General features: G+C 62.4%; 1 protein-coding gene across 9 annotated transcripts in view; it reads right to left on the reverse strand.

The window, feature by feature from the left end:
- Positions 1-5666: 5666 nt before the first annotated feature.
- The window catches only part of PRKAR1B (protein kinase cAMP-dependent type I regulatory subunit beta), an 84807-nt gene continuing 70518 nt past the window's right edge, over positions 5667-19955 (reverse strand). For 3 of the 9 annotated variants that reach the window (XM_067705251.1, XM_067705250.1, XM_067705257.1), the window contains exon 10: positions 10980-11630. In XM_067705251.1, coding sequence (XP_067561352.1) covers positions 11286-11630 — 345 coding nt within the window. In that variant the 3' untranslated portion in view covers positions 10980-11285. The other 6 variants (XM_067705248.1, XM_067705253.1, XM_067705255.1 and 3 more) reach the window with 6 other exon arrangements.

Genomic DNA, 19955 nt, shown 5'->3' on the forward strand with positions numbered 1-19955 from the left:
CAAGTCACCCGCTCCAGCCCCGGCCCTGCCTGAGCCCCACCCGAGTCCACTCAGCTCAGGGAGGGACTTGGGGACCACTACGTTCTTCCAGATATACTGTGGGCTGCATTCCTAGGCTACTTCAGAGAGGGATGGGTGGGGCCCAGAGATGTCGAGGGACTTGCCCAAGGCCACACAGCAAGTGGCAGAGCTCTGTGCAGGGACAGGGGCTGGGGTAGGGAAGGGAAGGGGCCGTTCAGGTGTTAAGGGCTTGCTGATGCCTGGGTGTCCCCTCTGCCCCCGCCTGTCCTGTCCTGGGAACGCCACCAGCTTAGGGAAGCTGCAGGATCACCCTGGCCACTCACTACCCAGGACCTTCCACAGCGTAAATCAGACTCGCCCCAGAGTCCCAAGCTCTCCAGCGGCTCCTCCCTGCCCTTCTAGTGGAATGCAGACCCCTCCCCACATCCCACCTGCCCGCCTTCCCCATGCTCCAGCTCCCTCACACACGCAGGCTCTTTCCCTTCTAATAGAAACACACAGAGGGATCGGGGTACCCCGTACCCAGTCTTCTCCAATGGTGACATCTTGCGGAACTCCAGTGCAAACCTCGACCAGGATCTGGACGTGGGTCCAGTGGAGACGCAGGGCGTCCCATCAAGGCGAGGACCCTTGTGTCCCTCCCACCTCAACCTGAGCTCCGTTCCTGTGACTTTGTCACTTCAAGGCTGTCATGTACATGCCGTCATACAGCGGGTAATCCTTCGGGGTCGGCATTTCCTCTCGGCATAATTCCCCGGAGACCTGTACCAACAGCTGGCTCCTTTGCACACTGAGTCACATCCGTGGTGTGAGGGCCTCACCCTCAGGACGGCCTCACGGAGGACGTCTGGGTGTTTCCACTTCCGCGGACGAGGCCTCGTGAGGCTCCCTGTGCAGGTCTCTGTGTGAGTAGGTCTGCGATTCTCTGGGATAAGCGTCCAAGATGCCCCGGCTGCGTCCTGTGGTAGCTGTATGTTGGGTTTTGGTTTTTGTTTTTGACGGAAGCCTCTGTTTGCCAGAGTGGCTGCACGGGTCTGTGTCCCCACCAGCCACATGTGAGCGACCCCCTCGCCCTGCTTCCTCGCCGGCACCGGCTGTGGTCGCCGTTTCTCACCTCAGCCTTTCCTACGGGCGTGGAGCGTCTCGTCCCCGGTGCTGCCGAGCGACCATCTTTCCTGTGCGTATCTGCTGTCTGCGCAAGTACAGTGAGTGTCACTGCCGAGTTCCCAGAGCTGGTCACACATCCCGGTGGGAGGCCTCTGGGGGAAGGGCAGATCGACGATCATTTTTTCCCCTTTCATCTTCCTCACGGGATCCTTCGCCGGCAACGTTTTTCATTTTCAGGAATTCCAATTCGTCCAGTTCTCCTTTCATGCCTTGTGCTTTGGGTGTCAAGTCTCAGAACAATGGGCCCGGCCCCAGAGCCCAAGGATCTTCCTCCTCTGTGTTCTTCTAAACGTTTCATGATTTTATCTTTGTGGGTAAGTCTGTGAGCAACTTGGAATCCATTTTGTAGAAGGTATGGGACTTTCATCAGTTTCTTATTTTTTGGCCTGTGGAAGCCAGAGCCTGCATTTCCCCAGATTTCCCTCCAGTAACCCAGAGTTTCTCCGCTTTTCTTTATTATTCAAATATTTCTTGGTGCCGGTCCTGGGGCCCACAGGTCGAGTGTGTAAGACCCACGCCTGCCCTCTGGGGCTCACTGTCAGGCCTCGACTGGCCACGCCCTGACCCTCCCAGAAGCTGCCTGGGGATCAGACGGGGGTGTCCATGTCAGGCCCCCCAGGGCAGCCGAGGGGAGCGAGCCACCCGGGGACTGTCTGCATGGACCCCATCCCGCCGTCCCCTTCCACACAGCGCCCCTGGCACCGCCCTGGGGGCCGCGATGGGGCAGGAACAATTGCCCGGCTTGTAGTCTCAGGCGGACACAAGCACGCTTTCACGAGCCCACAAGACTGGGTCTGTGCCGCCTGGCGCCAAAGGGAGCAGGCCCAGTGCCCAGCTGGGGAAGATGCTGCTCTGGCCACACCCCCAGTGGGCAGCAGGCAGAGGCTTCCCGCAGCCTCCAGCCTGGGTCCCCGTGCCCCAGCCGAGCAGGCAGCCGGGGCCAGACCTGCCCTCCAAGGAGGGGTGCCTGCCACGCCCCACCGCATCCCAGCCCAGGAAGACCCTGGGCTTCTGGGAGGGACCCCAAGTTCAAGCAGCACGGGGTGGGGGTGGGGTCGAGCACACACTCAAGGTTGGCAGAGCTCCGGTCCAATCCCAGCGGGGCCGCCGTATGAGTGTCCTGTGGCTGCCGTGTAAAAACGCCCCAAACTCAGCGCCTCAGAGCAGGCCGACCTGCCACTCAGCCTTCCAGCCTGCAGGCCACAGGCCGACCTGCCACTCAGCCTTCCAGCCTGGAGGCCACAGGCCGACCTGCCACTCAGCCTTCCAGCCTCAGGCCACAGGCCGACCTGCCACTCAGCCTTCCAGCCTGGAGGCCACAGGCCGACCTGCTACTCAGCCTTCCAGCCTGGAGGCCACAGGCCGACCTGCCACTCAGCCTTCCAGCCTCAGGCCACAGGCCGACCTGCCACTCAGCCTTCCAGCCTCAGGCCACAGGCCGACCTGCCACTCAGCCTTCCAGCCTGCAGGCCACAGGCCGACCTGCCACTCAGCCTTCCAGCCTCAGGCCACAGGCCGACCTGCCACTCAGCCTTTCAGCCTGCAGGCCACAGGCCGACCTGCCACTCAGCCTTCCAGCCTCAGGCCACAGGCCGACCTGCCACTCAGCCTTCCAGCCTCAGGCCACAGGCCGACCTGCCACTCAGCCTTCCAGCCTCAGGCCACAGGCCGACCTGCCACTCAGCCTTCCAGCCTCAGGCCACAGGCCGACCTGCCACTCAGCCTTCCAGCCTCAGGCCACAGGCCGACCTGCCACTCAGCCTTCCAGCCTGCAGGCCACAGGCCGACCTGCCACTCAGCCTTCCAGCCTCAGGCCACAGGCCGACCTGCCACTCAGCCTTCCAGCCTCAGGCCACAGGCCGACCTGCCACTCAGCATTCCAGCCTCAGGCCACAGGCCGACCTGCCACTCAGCCTTCCAGCCTCAGGCCACAGGCCGACCTGCCACTCAGCCTTCCAGCCTCAGGCCACAGGCCGACCTGCCACTCAGCCTTCCAGCCTCAGGCCACAGGCCGACCTGCCACTCAGCCTTCCAGCCTCAGGCCACAGGCCGACCTGCCACTCAGCCTTCCAGCCTGCAGGCCACAGGCCGACCTGCCACTCAGCCTTCCAGCCTCAGGCCACAGGCCGACCTGCCACTCAGCCTTTCAGCCTGCAGGCCACAGGCCGACCTGCCACTCAGCCTTCCAGCCTCAGGCCACAGGCCGACCTGCCACTCAGCCTTCCAGCCTCAGGCCACAGGCCGACCTGCCACTCAGCATTCCAGCCTCAGGCCACAGGCCGACCTGCCACTCAGCCTTCCAGCCTCAGGCCACAGGCCGACCTGCCACTCAGCCTTCCAGCCTCAGGCCACAGGCCGACCTGCCACTCAGCCTTCCAGCCTCAGGCCACAGGCCGACCTGCCACTCAGCCTTCCAGCCTGCAGGCCACAGGCCGACCTGCCACTCAGCCTTCCAGCCTCAGGCCACAGGCCGACCTGCCACTCAGCCTTCCAGCCTCAGGCCACAGGCCGACCTGCCACTCAGCATTCCAGCCTCAGGCCACAGGCCGACCTGCCACTCAGCCTTCCAGCCTCAGGCCACAGGCCGACCTGCCACTCAGCCTTCCAGCCTCAGGCCACAGGCCGACCTGCCACTCAGCCTTCCAGCCTCAGGCCACAGGCCGACCGGCCACTCAGCCTTCCAGCCTCAGGCCACAAGTCCAAAGGCTCCCGTGAGCTGCTTCCTGCTGGGGTTCGGGAGGGCCCGTCTCTTCCTCCAGCTCCAAGCCGGTAGCTTCTGTCCCTCCCCCCACGCCCTCTCTCTGGCCCGGGCCCTCGTGATGACACTGCCCCCCGCGCCGGCACGGGCAGCGTAGGACTGGTGACACGAAAAGATGAATCTCACTTGATCCACCTGCATTTTGTACACGTGGCTCCTGTCGTATCACGTTTATATTTATACCGTGCAGTGCTTTGCAGTGTGCAGATTCGCTTTGATTATTCAGATGTTTTATCAAGAAAACTGAAGGACGTGTGCGTTGGCCTCCTGACTCTCCTGTGGCCTCGGCCCGCCCTGCGTCCTGGGCCACGCGGCCCGAGCCCTCGGGAGGAGCGGGGGTCCTAACGTGGCTGCTTTCTGTTTTCGGGAAGCACGTGGGGACAGCGGGACCCCAGAGCAGGACAGCCAGCCCAGCCCGGGGGCGCCGGGGGGGCCGGGAGCGCTTCTGGGAGAGTGTGGAGCAGGGCCCTGTCCCAGCTCTTGGCATGCAGGGCCATCTCTGCCCCCCCCGCAGTGGGCCATCTGCCCCCAGAGTGATGGACAGGCACTGCTCACGACAGCCCCCCCAAGGCCCGCGGAGCTGCAGCTCCCACCCCAGCTCCACGGACCACCCCTCACAGCCCACGAGACAAGGCCCAGGGCAGGTGCCCGCAGGGCTCGCACCCGTCGTGGGCCCCGGAGCTGCTGCCGCCCGGCCCAGCGGCAGCGACTTTCTGTGGGTCAAGCCCCTCTCCGGGTCGGTCTTTATTCCGGAGCCCCCGTTCGGCTTTCCCAGGGAGCCTGCTCTGTCCAGCCATTGCGGGGAGCCGCGTGGTAGGCTGCCCCCCAACTCCCATGGGCCCTTCCCTGCCTCCACGGAAAGGCCAGAGCCCGGACACTGGCCTGAAAGCTCTCTGGGCAACAGGGCGGCTGACGCGCCCTTGCTTGGCTTTGGGGTGGATGGCGGCCTCGAGGCGGCCTTCTTAGGAGAGGCCGGGAGAGGCTCAGCCCAGAGCCCCGCTGCTCCCGGAGTCCGGACACGAGGGTCGGACGGCACACGCTCCCCAGCTTCACGCCCTTCCCGAGTCACTGCTTGGAAACTCCCGAGGCCATCAGACCGTGGTCACCTGGGGTGGGCCCGGGGCCTGCTTCCTGCCACACAGAGCTCAGCCCTGCTGCCGCCCCCCGGACCCCGGGAACCGTGGCCAGCTCGTCACATCAGGACCACGAGAGAGGGCTTAAAGCCCAAGGGTCCATCACCATCGACGGGTGAACGGAGAAAGAAGATGTGGTCCATCCACACACGGGATATGATTCAGCCTTAATGAGGAAGGAAACACTGACACAGGCTAATGAAACTTGAGGACAGAACAGTGAAATGAGCCAGACGCAGAAGGACAGTGTGGTTCCACTTCTGTGAGGTCCCTGGGGAGAGGTGCCTGGGGGAGTCAGGGTCACAGAGACAGAAAGTAGGGGGTGGGGGCCAGGGCCTGGGGGAGGGGAGGGGGGTTAGTGTGTAGCGGGGGCAGAGTCTCAGTTTGGGAAGACGAGAAAGTTCTGGAGATGATGGTGGGGATGGTTACACAACAGCGTGAATGTACCTGATGCCCCTGAACTGGACACTGAAACACGGTGAAGAGGGTAAGTTTTATGTTACGGCTGTTTTATCACAACAGAAACAAAACAAAAGGAATGAAATCTTCTATGAAAGATTTCAGACCAAAACATGGAGTCGGGAAGATGTGCGTCATTGCGCATTTAATAGCACATGCAGCATTCAGAACATCACAATAAAGAGGGCAGGGCTTACACACCACAGAAACACCCACAGGCAACGGCAGGGGTCACCCCGGACTAGGCAGCCTCCCCGGGCTGCACGGGCAGCAGCAAATCGGGGTAACTGCACTATTTCGTTTGTCCTTCAGGTCACCAGGAGTCCCATGAGGCACGGGCCCCAGGCCCCTCCAGCTCACGTGAGAGTTGGCCTGACGACACTTCCGAGGGGGAATCGATTGACTGATGACTTAGGTGTGTGGGCCCAGGGCTGGTCTGACTCACATTCTTCCTACATGGGGAGGGGAGAGGCTCGGATAACGGGCTTTCCCGCCAGGGCGAGACTCCTGGTTAACGGGAGGCTTGTCTGCTGGAGAATGACTCACAGGGGACTCTGTTCCTGACAACTTCATCCAGAAAGTGTTTTAGAAAATCCCTCCACTTCCTCCCAAGTCTCCAAGAAGCTGCTTTGCGAAGACGTGGAAGGCAGTGGGGCCTCCCCCGGCCCCGAGAGCAATGCTCACCACACCTCGGAAAGCCCCAGGCTCACATGGCGTGCCCTTCCTCTCCTGGGCGTCTCAGCCCAGTGAGGATGACCCCTGCCTCTGACGGTCAGGCAAACTGGTCAGTGCGCCCAGCTTTCCAGGAGAGGGGAGGGTCACGCCCACTCCCCTAAACATGCCGTGGGCTCCGGGGGGCCACCCCCCTCTGAGGCTGGAGCTAGCTTAAGCCGCCAGAGCCTCCCCGCCCCTGGCATCTTGGGAGGACCCTCTGTGGGGGTGGGCATTTGAGGGGGGGGCTGGACGCTCTCTCTCTTCAGCCTCAGCTTCTCACTCCAAGCCCAGGAGTGCCTGTGGGGACCCCCGGGATGTCATCGCCCCACACCCTGGCCACAGACCGGGTGGCCTCATATCACAGGGGTCGGCCGCCGGGAGCTGCCCAGCCTGCTAGGAGAGGAGAGCCTCCCAGAGCTGGCCCCTCACCCCAGAAGACGTGGGGAGGAAGGCGGGTCCCTTAAGAGGAGCCAGTGGGGGGCGGGGAAGGGAGACGGGGAGGGGGCCGCCACCTCTGGAGGCGTGAGCCCGAGGGAGGGGCGGTGCCAGCTGCCAGCCTCGCCTGGACGTGCGCGCGCACAGCAGCAGGAGCGCGGCTCAGACGGTGAGGGAGATGAAGCTGTTGTAGCGCTGGATGTTCCTCTTGAGGATCTCGGAGCAGGGGCCCAGCACGCGCTCGAAGCGGGGCCGGTCCAGCTTCACGCACTTGAGGGGCCCCCGGGCCACCACGGTGGCCGCCCGGGGCCGGTTCAGCAGCAGCGCGATCTCCCCTGGGGGCGAGAGAGAGCGTCAGGGCTGCGGATTTAGGGGAAAAGCGAAACCTCAGGACGCGAGGCCGCACCTGAGTGAACGTCTGCGCGAGCGCGGCCCACAAAGCGCTGGGATACACTTACACCATCGCCTGGAACTCAGATGGCGCCGGGCCTGGTCCTGAACCGCGTCCTGCCCTCCCGGGACCGCCGGCACCCAGGACAGGCCGCCAGGGTGCCCAGGCCTCGGCCAGGTCCTCCCACGGCCCCTGCGGACCTCACCTCAGGCCCTCCTGGGGCCCTGTGCGACGGCCGCCACCCCAGGAGGGAGCGGACCCCACAACTCACCGAAGTAGTCGGAGGGCCCGAGGCGCCCCACCTCCACATACTCCTCACCGGGGGACCGGCGCTGGAGGACGGAGGCTGTGCCCTGCAAATGCCAAGGGGACACGTGAGGGTTGGCCAGCTGGGGTCGGGTGGGCAAAGGCGGGGGTGCCCAAGGCCACCCCCGAGGGGCACCGCCTGCATCCCCCTCCCACTGGCTCCACGCCCCCCACCTAAAAGTGAGGCGTGGGGTCTGGGAGCTGCGGCCGTGCTCTGGCCCAGGGCACCTCCCGGGCACCACCATCCTCGCCGGCCTGGCTCCTGCCCCAAGCTGTCTGCCCGCGGGCGGGGCACGGGCAGAATCTGGAGGTGCCTCCGAGGGCAGCGCTGCTCCGAGCTGACCTTGGCTTAAGTTTCAAGGACAGGAGGCGCGTGGCCTCGTGGTCACGCCGCCCCGCTAAGCGATGCGGCCCCCTGGCCTCCAGGCGGGGTGTCCGCGACACTGGGGCTCAATGATTAACGCCAGCCTAGGCAGCTTGGCGAGGCCGCATTCCACACCAGAGACTCGGCCTTCGGGGGCCGCAGCCCGGCAGCAACGAGCCGGCACCGGTGGCTTCCGCGCGCAGAGCCCCCTGGCCTGCCGTCTGGGGGCCCTGGGGCCGGAGCCTCGTCGGAACCCGGCATCTTCCCCACACGCCCAAGGAGTAGCAGCAAGGCCTTATGAATCACCCCGCCAGCCCCACTGGCCTCACCGGCCGCTGCCGATGCCCCGGACGCACAGAGGAGCCTGGGCTGTCTCGCGGTGGGCTCCGCTCACCCTGGCTCACCCAGACCCGGCCTCGCAGCGCTAGCCTGGCTGCGCCCGGGTTAACTGGTACCCCCTCCGCCCGGGCCGCAAGAGACTCGGTCAAAAGACCCCACCAGTGCCTGCCGTGACTGGGACCTCCGGACGCCCTGGGCGGACCCACGCCGGCCCCACTCCAGCCACAGGGCCGCTCGGCTCGCAGGCGTCTGGGGTGCTTACGAAGCTGGCTGACAGAGGGAGCCGGACCTGGAAGCAGCAGGCCATCTCCACCCGGCCCGGGCACTCCAGGAGTGCTCCCTGGGCCGTGTGCCCACAGACCCCGGCAGAGGGACAGGGCCTGCAGGACACGTGGTCCCGTGCTGCCTCCACAGAGAGGAGTGGGATCCTGCTCCCAACTGCCCCTGGAGTGGAGGGCAGTCAGATCCAGGGATGACGGCACCGCGGCGCTTTTCTTGAGACAACGTTGCATTAAGCTAACTATCGTTTACATGCAGCCTTTTCACTTATATAACTTACATGCCTTTCATTCCCATTTTAGACAATTTTCCATTTTACAACTGGATCATTTTCCTCTTCAGGACCCCAGGGACGGAGCTGAAGTTCCAGCTGATAGAATTACTCAGTGAAACTCCAGGCCTAAAGCATCTGATGAGATGCTTCAAGCTCCAAACAACAGAAAACCCAACTCAAGGTGTCTAAAGGCTACTAAGGGTAACTGCTCTCCCGCAGAACCAGAAGACTGAGACAGGGCTTTCAGGGCTGGCTAGTTCAGCGGCCCACAGACGTGTCTGGACCCAGGCTTGTCCGTGCCTCCTGCTCTGGTGGCCTCAGTCGAGTCCCTGTGCTGGCACCGTGGCTGCCACAGTTCCAGGGGTCACCCAACGCCTCCCCCATGCCATCAGCAGGGAAACCTTCTGGAAGCTCCCGGCAACCTCCCCTCACAGCTCACTGGCCAGAGCAGGTCACGTGCAAGCGATGCGACTGGCTGCCACTCCTCAGGCTCTGCCCTGCCCGCTTGGGACAGCGGTGAGGATTAGGGCTCAGTGGGCACAGGAGAGCAGGGATGGGCTCGGGTGGGCCACTGTTCTGTTTCTCACTTGTCCCCCGCCCCATGCAGACACCTCCCTGCCCTCTGCCTCCTCTGGAACCAACCGCATCCCCCATGGTCACTGGAAGCATTTCTCTCCTGGTCACATGTGGACCGGCCCATCTTACGATCGACGGCAGGTTGACGAGATGAAATCTGTTTCCACTGGGACGCACGGAGCTTTCCCACTCGGGACCTTGACACAGAGGATGTACGCGCACCCGTTAAGACTGATGTAATAACAGACCCTCCAGGCTGGACGGCATGAAGATGAAAGGTCCTCAGGGGGAGCCCTGAATAAGCAGGACCAACAGGGAACAGGCGGCCGCTCCGCTCGGTGCTCACACGTCCCAGGGCTGCAGGAGCACATGGCCACGGGACCATGTTGTCCCCAACAGGGTGTGCACTGCACCACACTCTCTTCCCGCTGCTGACAGCCCAGTCTCCACGGGGGGAGGTCTGGCAAGGGGCAGTGGGGCCGCGAGAGGAAGGGCCACGAGGGACAGAGCCACGCCCCCCAGGGGTGCCTGTGACGACCGTGGGGTCACCAATTCACAAGACAGACACTTCCTCATTCTTCACCGCAGTGGTTCGGGGGCTCTTTGCTGCAGCAGCTGAGGCTGACAGGCCGCCACCCCCGAGCCTGACGCAACGGCAGGACGTTCCTGTCCTGGGAAGGCAGAGCCGCCAAGCCCAAGGGCGGGGAGCGAGGGAAACGGGCGGACGAACTCGATGGGGTGGGACCTCCAACCAGCAGGGCCCGGCGTTCCCACGACACGGGCCACAGGCGTGACCAGCACACGCCCGGGCCTTCCCATCCCAGCGAAATCACCGCAGCCCTGGAACAGCCGTCCTGTCCGAGCTCGTTTCCCAGACGGGCGTGAAGGCAGCATAGACATCCTCAGAGAGTTGAGAGCCGGAATTCTGGGGGCTGGAGAAACACACTTGCCAGAACTCTAGATCATATTCCCCAAATTTCTCATTGATTCTAACCCAACTCTAAAAATAAATCAGGTCACATAGGAATCAGCCAGGGAGGAGCACAAGGAAAACGTCACTGCTGGAGTCTGGAGGAGAAGGGGTTACGAAAGGCCCGTTTGCCTTTCAACGCTTTTCAGTTTTTAAATTTTTCTACAAAGTCGAAACCCACATCAACTCTTTGGTTTCGACAACGGGCACGCGTGACCTTTATGAGACAGAAAGCAGCCAAGGTCGAGGAGAACACACTCGCTGAAGCAGGGCCTCGGGCTTCCCGCTCCCTGAAGCAGCCCCTCCAGCCCGGCATAGAGCCCCCCTGACCGGTCCGGCGCTGGCACAGCCGGGAGCCGCGGTCCCGCCCGCGCGGGCCTCGCCCTCCCCAGGGACATGGCCCACCTCCGTCTCCTCCAGCCTTCGGGCCGTCACCCACTCCTCCTGCCTGTGAGCCGGACTCCGCTCGAGGGCGGGGAAGCCTACGCAGTGGAGAACGGCAGGCACGGGCACCCCAGGACCCACACCCTGGTGGGGTCAGAGCAGACAGGTCAGGGCTGTGGGCCGCTGGCCCCGCGCCACGGTGCGGCCCGGGGTGGGGCTGGGGGACGTCAGGGTCAGCGGCTCAGTACGGACGGCACCTGGTGAGAGAGGAGCCCCCACCAGGGACCCGCAGCCGCGCCGGGCAGAGACTGGAGCTCGTGCGCATCCGGCCCAGCAGGGCAGGGGACACGCGAGCGTGTCAGTGCGAAGGCCAGCCGTGCAGTGAGCAGTCACTCTCAGATCCCACTGACACCAAGTTCAGGGAAAGCAAACACTATTTTATTTGAATAAGTATCTATCTTAAAAGAAACAGTATCACAGCCATAAGCAGGCACCAGCATCACCTCCCGTAAGCTAAAGGACAACTGAAAGAAGAACACAGGAGGCAGGTATGGGAAGGCGCCCTCGACGCGGCCTGAGCCCCGCGCCCTGGGCGGCTCCCCGCGGTCCAAGCCTGGCTCCACGACGTGCTGGCCGCGGTCAGGGGAAGGCAAGGCACAGCCCGAGCCTCGGTTTCCTGATCTGCAGAAGAGATACGACGCCGGCCACCGCAGACTCAGGCAACCAGCGCGCGCAGGCCTGCAGCAGCACGGCCGTGGTGGGGCCAGAAGCCGCCCTCGGGCCACCCAGCTCCCGGCCAGTGGGCAGCGGTGGGTGAGGGAGTCGACACCCCCGCACGGGGATTCGTCCAGGACAGCGCATCTGTTGGACTTTCCACGGACAAATCAGGCGTGTTTATGGCAACGGTCTTTGCACGCTGCTTATCTCTCCTCCCCTGGTGCCAGGAATCCCGTCCGGGGTAAAGCAGGACCTCGGAATCCAGCAAATGAGTTCCACATCTGTCTGTCTGGGAACGCCTCATGCTGTGTGCGGATACCAGGGAAACCAGAGCTGGGAACGGCTGAGGATGGGAAACACAGGCCCTCAGGGTTCCTCCAGCCTCCTGAGGGGGGCCGAGGGGAGGGAGGAAGATGGAAGATGGTGCTTTTAGACTTTTTGGGGGGGTGCATCCCCAACTTTTAAAACTGTTTCTTACGTTAATTAAAAAAAAAAAAAATCAGGAAGGAGCCAAGTCAATGAGAAGGACTGTAGGAGGGACCCACACAAACGGTCACGGGGGCAGAGGAGGTGGTGTCACCCTTTTCTGAAGATGCCTCTGTGTCACTGGTCTTATCCCAGCAAGTGACATTTTACGGGCATAATTTTTTAAAATTCATTTTAGGAAAGGCTCTCATCCCTGAACTCAGAAGCTCTGAGCTCCAGGCCTTGGCACCTAGAAGCGGACCTTGGCAGCCTCACCGGAATCTTCACATACGGGATGCTCCTGGGGACACGCGGCCGAGGAGGCCCGAGGCACACGACAGCGTGTCAACCTGGGGGCACCGCGTGTGGGCTCAGTGCGTCCGCCCACAGGGGATGTGGTCAGGTCATTGCAAAGCCCAGGAGTGCCCGCCTGGCCGGTACTGGGAGCCATCCTCACCAGGGCAAGGGTGACTGAGGTGCACGGGCTGGGGCCTACAAAAGGGGGGGGGGCTCCAAGAGGGTGGGTCCCCAGCCCCGGCCCCCAGATGACAAGGTGACGAGGAAGGAGATGCATCAGGACCCGGGAGCCCCCTGGACTCCTCTGACCCTCTCGGTGGACCTCAGAGCCGCCCAAGACAGGGCCTGGGCGATCCCGGGTGTGAGAGCACCCCGTGGGATCAGGAGAGGTGCTGTCGAACACCAAGCAGACACCAGGTCGGGGGTCACCTCCAGCTCCTCTAAGATTCAGCAATTGTGCTCCTTGGTATTTACCCACAGGGTCAGGTCGGAAGCTCACGTCCACACGAAAGCCTGCACGAGGGTGCTTACAGCAGCTTTATTCAGAGCTGTCAAAACTGGAAGCCACCAAGGTGTCCTCCAGCAGGTGACGGATAAACAAACTGGTCCATCCAGACCAGCACTAAAAAGAAGTGAGCCGTCAGGCCCTGAAAAGCCACGGAGGAAACTTACATGCGCACCCCTGAGTGACAGGCGCCAGTGAGGAAAGGCTTCGGGCTGTGTGCTTCCAACGACATGGCATTCCGGAAAAGGCAAAACTAGGGAGACAGTGAAAAGACTGAGCGTTGGGGCGTGGAGGGGGCGGCCAGGTGAGCAGAGGGGGCTTTGACAGCAGGGAAACTACTGTGTGATACGGCGTTTGTCCAAACCCACAGAACGCACAGCACCCAGAGTGAACCCTACCACGGTGGACCTTGGGTGACTGTGAAATGTCCATGCAGGTTCATCGATCGTGAGAGATGCACCACCTGGCGGGGGTGTTGGTAGTACGGGAGGCTGTGCCCGTGGTGGTGGGGGGAGGGGCTGGTGGGAAGTCTCGGCACCTTCCCATCCACTTTGTTATGAACCCAAAACTGCCCTTAAAAACTACAGTCTCTAAATAAAAAGAACTCCTCTGAGACCCGGATGCCTCTCATTACTGGTGACCCAGCTGGCATGGAGGACAGAGGTCCGAGTCGGCTGGGACCAGTGGACACAGGTGCAGTGTGGCTCCCAGCCCAGCCTGACTTCTGGAAAAGCATTCCTTCTGGTTCGGTCCAGAAGGAAAGTTTATCTTCCTGCTACTTTCTGGACCAAGACTGCCGTCCTTTGATGCTGACCGTGGCCAGGGGCACTGCTCTCACTCCCTGGACGGGGAGGGTCTGGCACCGACCACGGAAACCCAACAGCAACTAACGGAGACAGAGACCGCACCCACCCTGCGTAGGTGCCGACCAGACTCAGCACCTCCTGGCGGGGCCCCCGAGACTGAGCCGTGAGGGCTGCCGCCCGTCGGGCGGAGGGCCAGGGTGAGCCCCTCAGACAGGTTCTCGAGCGAGGGAGGGTCCCAGGACAGGAGCAAACCCACCAGGCCCGTGGGAGGCCCCTCGGGAGCCGGAGCCTCAGGGCGGGATGGCTGTGGGCGTCTGGCTCACAGGGAAGCTTGGGCAGCTGGACAAGATGTCCCTGACCTTGCAGGGGACACAGGGTGGACGTCCAAACTCCTTGTCCGGAGCGGAGGGTGTGTGTGGTCCTGCTGCCCCGAAGTTGGCACCACCCCCCACCCCCACTCAGCCCCCAGCACCCTGCCCCCCACCACAGCTGGCGCCTCTGGCCTCGTGCCCAGTGTTCCTCTGGATGCCCTTCCCCGACCTTCTCCATTTGGAGGACTCCTACTCATACGTCAATACCCAACCCACTGCCACCCGGGGTCACTGCTCCACCTCCCTGGCCTTCCCTTCTCCATGTGGGACCCATGCTCTCCCTCCCCTGCAAAGTCACAGCAAACTGCCCAGCGGCGGCCGTCGCCCCCCCACCCCCCTCCCCCAGTACACTGAGCCTCGGCCTGGTGCACGGTGGGGGCACGGACGGGCTGAGTCACAGATGGCTGTGACCTCGGATCCGTGCACTGTGGCCTGCAGCGGTCTCCGTAAAAGTTCCCGAGACGACGGCGAACTCGGAACACCCTTGAGATGTGAGTGGCGCAGCATCAGCTAGGAAAGCCCCCGGGGCAATGGCAGCGTCGAAGGGGTTGCTTTGCAGTCGCTTCAACATTGTGGACATTCATAGAAGTGATTTGCAAAGAGAGGAGATGATATATCCAAGCTCACGTTTCCATGGCAATGCCTCCAGCTGTGCAGCCTGCCTGGGAGCTGGCGGGGAGGGAACCCGCTCTTGTCCAGCTGCCCCCAGGCCCTGGAGGTTCTGCCAGGTGTGGAATCTGGCCACGGGGAGGGTTGCAGCAGAGGGGACCTGAGACCCAGGCCTGGCCCCACCCACGTCCTCTTCCCAGGGTCTTCCTGGAGGGAGAGGAGGTCCAGGAAGTAACCTGAGTCTGCAAGCCTCACAGGACTTGGCACGTTCTCGACGCGTCTGGCCCCTCCCTGCCAGCCCCACACGCCCTCTCTCCCTGGGGGAGGCCCACCAGGGTCTGTCCTGCCAGACGCAGCCGGGAACGCCCGCAGGTCCCACTGCTGGCGGCCGGGAGCTCCTCGGGCTACAGGGCGTTCCAGGCTTCGGTAACTAGAAGAGGTCCCGAGAACAGCCAGGCCACGCACGGCCCCCCGGGCCGCGGCAGGTCGGGTCCTGAGGGGCCAGGGGCGCTTGGGCCCCTGGGAAGACCCACTGGTGCCTTCTGTTCTCACGTCTGTGAGGCCCCAGGTTGACAACCGCAGGTCTGCCCTGGTCGGCTGAGAACCCGCTCCACGAGCTTTGGGGGTCAGGCGTCCGAGGGGCTGGCAGCGCCCACAGCTTCAGAGACAGCTGGTGTGCGCACACAGAGCTCAGAGACAAGGAGCCCCCTGCCAGGAGGCTTGGCACGGAGACCCTGGGGTCACGCAAGCCCAGCTCTGCCAGCCCCGCCTGGCTCCCAGAGGCCAGCACGTGCTGTTAGGGACTCATCAGGCGTCTGCAGGAGCCGTTTCTCACGTCTGTGCAGGTGCGGGTCTCTGCCAGTGCCTCCACACCTGGGGAAACAGCTCCCAGAGCAGCCTGTCACTGGCCCCAGGCTGTGCTCACCCGCATCCACCCAGGAGAGCAGAGGGATGGACTGAGGTCCAGCCAAGGGCGGGGGCCCGGGGCAGCCCGCGCTCCCACTCCCCTGGATGAGGCCTTGGCGTGGCCTGAGGTCCACAGCGGGGGAGCGGGACCCGGCCGGTCCACGCGCAGGGAGCCAGGGGCCCGGCGCCAAGGCCAGCGTGGCCTCCACAGGTGTTGCTTCCACAGAGAGGAAGGGCAGCACCAGGCCTGCCAGCCACGGGAAGCCGCGAGCCAGGGTCCCGCAGCCCCGCTCCGCTCGCAGGGCCAGCACGCGCGGCAGGAGCCCCGGGCCCCGCCCCCTGCAGCTCTGGGGCCTCGGAGCAGCCGGGCCCCTACACCCACCTGAGCAGAGGCCTGAGCGTTCCAGAAGGGTCGGAAGGCAGTGGTACTGGTCAGGGCTCTCCGGAGAAAGAGGACCGACGGCCTGTGCACTTGGGCAAAGATTTACGTTAGGGAATCTGCTCACACGACCGTGGGGCTGACGTGCAAACTCTGCAGGCAGGCCGGCAGGGAAGAGTGGGTGCCGGGACTCGGTCCAAAGGCCAAGGCCAGCTGCGGGGAATCCCTCTTCCTGGGGGACCTCGGCCCTCTTCTTCTTAAGGAGGCCTTCAACTGATTGGAGGAGGCCCACGCTCACCACAGAGGTCAGGGGCTCCACCCAAGGTCAACTGACATCGGTGTCAACCGCATTTGAGAAGCACCTTCACAGAAACACCTGGAGACCCGCGTTGGACCAAACATCTGCGTCCTGAGGCCTGGCCGAGTCGACCCGTGAAACCAGCCCTCACAGCGGGGCCTGGGGCCTGGGGCCTGGGCCCCTTCCCGGCGCATCCGCAGTGGAAACGTCCTTTCCTGTCCAGCTGTCGGCTTCGTGGGTGTCACGAGAACATGGGGCGGACGATGTGCTGAAACACATACACGTGCGAGCAGCCTGTTGAGGGAATCTACTCAGCTCTTCCCGCCACGTCCTCTAAAGGCCACGTCGGCTCATCCCTTGGTAGTCTTGGGAGAGAACACGGCTGTGGGGCGGACACCACACCCCTCTCAGATGCGGCCGGTGACCACTTCTGGCCCCATGGGAAACAGTGGCTTGAGGCTGCAGAGGTCTCTGCGGCTGCATTTCAGCTCTGAGCGTGCGGTGCCTGTGAACCCTGAGGCACCACCGTGACTTACCCAATTTGGTGGACCACAGAGGAAAAGGGAAAAACATCCAAGCTGCCAGGAAACCACTTTGAATACATTTGACGATGTTGTGAAAACCGTACCTTCCAAGGGGGCTGGGTTACACTCCGGGCCGCACTATCGCTGTTACTGTGACTCTGCCCCCACTGCCACCCCCTCGGTCAGCGCTGGGGGGACACTCGGCCACAAAGCCGAGCTCCCTCAACAGAACCAGCAGTGTCCCCGTCCCCGAATCACTCTCCCAAGGCCCTCCTCAGACAGCTTTTGTGGCAGGAGGCGTCAGGAGCCCCTGGAGAGGGTCCCCACCCCACCCGTCACCATCTCCTGGTGATTCCACAAGGAACACGCCGCCCATAACACAAACCACACGGTCGTGGCGCCAGGTTCGCCCCCAAAGACAATCACGGAACTCGGCTCTGACGGCCTTTAATGGATGAGCTAGAGCAACGTCCAGCCCCAGAGCAGCAGAGAAGACGCAGACAGACACCCCCGGCCCAAAGGGCGTCAGTGGAAGGGCGAGGAGGCAGGGCCACGCAGGAAACACGGGAAGCAACGTGCACCCCACTCACACTGCCCTAGAGAAGTGCAGGATGCTCGGACACACACGCGCACACGCACGCTCACGCCCACACTGAGGGCCCAGCACGCCCAGGGCAGAGGGGCGGGTCCAGAGCAGGGATGCAGGGGCAAGACACGGCCGCGTCTGGGACCCACTACCTGGCATCGGCGTGTCCCTGGGGAAGGACCCCACAGGTGAGGTCAGACTGCACAGCCGTGGGGCTCACATTCAAAGCTCCCATTGTCACAGTCCCTGTAAGCTCTGTGAGGAACCCCGCTGACCCGTCTTTCACACGGCTTCACAATTTTTCTACCCGTGGCCTTGGCCCCAGAGAATAACGGACGACTGTCTGTGTTGGCCAGAGCTGCTCACTCCCTGGGCCTCAAAACCGAGGCTGCAAACTCAGTGGCCTGCAAGTGTGTGCAGAGCCCGCCGGGGATGCAAGGGTGCAGGGTGAGGACTGGGGCAAAGTGGGGAGCGTGTCACACCCGGGGCAGCCGCCTCTTGGGTCCAGCCGGCTGCAGCCAGGCAGGGATGCAGATCCAAAGTGGCCAGATCCAGACGTTCAAGAAGAAGAGATCCAGGTTTTCATGGAAAATACCTGATTTTTATTTTATTTTATTTTATTTTATTTATTTTTTGGCTGCATTGGGTCTTGGTTGCTGGGCACGGGCTTTCTCTAGTTGCAGCGAGCGGGGGCTACTCATCGTTGCGGTGCGCGGGCTTCTCATTGCGGTGGCTTCTCTTGTTGCGGAGCACGGGCTTTAGGCGCGCGGGTTTCAGTAGTTGTGGCATACGGGCTCAGTAGTTGTGGCTTGCGGGCTCTAGAGCACAGGCTCAGGAGTTGTGGCGCACGGGCTTCGTTGCTGCGCAGCATGTGGGATCTTCCCGGACTGGAGCTCAAACCCGTGTCCCCTGCATCGGCAGGCGGATTCTTTTTTTTTTTTTTTTTAGCATCTTTATTGAAGTATAACTGCTTTACAATGGTGTGTTAGTTTCTGCTCTATAACAAAGTGAATCAGCTATACGTATACATATATCCTCATATGCCCTCCCTCCCACCCTCCCTATCCCACCCCTCCAGGTGGTCACAAAGCACCGAGCTGATCTCCCTGTGCTGTGCGGCTGCTTCCCACTAGCTATCTGTTTTACATTTGGTAGTGTATATATGTCCTTGCCACTCTCTCACTTTGTCACAGCTTACCCTTCCCCCTCCCCGTGTCCTCAAGTCCATTCTCTAGTAGGTCTGCATCTGGGCAGGCATATTCTTAACCACTGTGCCACTAGGGAAGTCCCCTGATTTTTAAATAGTGACAATTAATTCAAATTTTTTTTTAAAAAAAAACACGGTGCAGGCCAGTGCAAACCCCAACACCCCTTGTGTCCGACGGCAGGCTCAGCTGCATTTGGAGAGTGTGAGCAACTTTCTGCTGGAACGTCCTCCAGAAACCACGAGCCAGACACTGGCTACCTTCGCAGGAGGATCTGAGATAAAAAGCACAGACCTCGAGGGACCACAGTTCCCTCAAAGTCCTGAGAGTAGAGCCCCGGAAAGTTCGGAGTCAAGCCGTAACTTTCACCCCGGGGGCTTGCTTCTGGGGAGAGCAGGCGTGAGCCTTTGAGATGACCTCTCTGAGGTCACGGCTGGGGCGGGAGCTGAAACGCAGGGTTTGCGGCCTCTCAGGTCTACGGAGCGGAGACCTGGCTGGCAGGAATCATAATTTGTTCTGTCTGTGGTTTTTCCCCTTTCTTTCAAGAAACATTGTTGAACGAGTCACCCACCCCAGGACAGGAATGCTGCCTGTGGGTGGATCACTCAGCAGGGTTCCTGCAGAAGCACCCCCAGCCCTGGGTCTCAGGTGGGAACCACGTCCATCATTCAGCTGCAACCCCAAGGGCCCTCCCACCCCAGGCTCAGTGCCGAGACGTGGACCGGTAGGTAACAAAGGTCCCGGTTCCCAAACGCACACTGTAAAGCTCTGTGCTGCAGCCACCAGGACCCTCCTGAGGTGGTTCTCCTGCTGACCCCACAGCCTTCCAGATCTTTCCTGCGTGATCAGCAGGCAGGTGGCGGGAAGAACCACAGGCACGCCCTCCCAGGAGGGGCTGCTGCGGGAGCCCAGATAAAGTCCCCACGGAACTCGCGGGTCACAGGGCGGGACTTTGCTTGTGGACTGAGGCACAGAGGCGGGCAGGCGCCAGCCAGCAGGACCTGGAGCATCCTCGCCGACAGCAGCAGCCTGGGAAGTCACTTCTGTTGTTTTAAACCAAGAAAGTGGCTCCAAGTCCGGCGATGTCGGCCAAATGCCACCAGGGGCTGAGCCTTTGTCACTTCCTTTCTGTGCACCAACCCCAAGGTTGGTACCACTCTCTCTGGACGGCACAGTGACCCCCTCTGCGGCTGTGGCCACGACCAGAGCGGGCTTTCAGACTCGAGCCGCCCCAGCCTCTGCCGCGCTGAAGGCTCCTCTTCTCCGATGGCAAAACGTGCAGCTGGAGCGTGTGTTTTCCCGGGAAGGCGACATAAATTCTTCCCGCCAGGAGGGCCAGGGAAGTAGGAAGTGAGCCAAACTCACATAGTTTTGGGTCTGTGTCATGGGGAGGGTCCCATGGCGAGGCGGCCCCGGGGACCGTAGCCTAGGCGCAGCCCCAGGCGGGGGGGACACAGCGGTCATGCAGCTGCTCACCCCCATCAGTGACAGGCTGAGCGTGGCGGCTTCGGATTACGGCCCAGAGCCAGCTGTCGCGGTGGTGGGGGATGGAGGAGGGAACAGTGACTCACGCGGGTCCAGGTGGAGAAATCTGGCGCCAATCTTCCAAATTAAACTTTTAACTGGAGACCACTGATATTCACACGCAGTTTTAAGAAGCAGCACAGAGAGATCCCACGTGCCCTACTCACACATCTCCCCCAAGAGGATGCACTCG

The sequence above is a fragment of the Pseudorca crassidens genome, chromosome 15 (genome assembly GCF_039906515.1).
Source record: "Pseudorca crassidens isolate mPseCra1 chromosome 15, mPseCra1.hap1, whole genome shotgun sequence".
NCBI lineage: Eukaryota > Metazoa > Chordata > Mammalia > Artiodactyla > Delphinidae > Pseudorca > Pseudorca crassidens.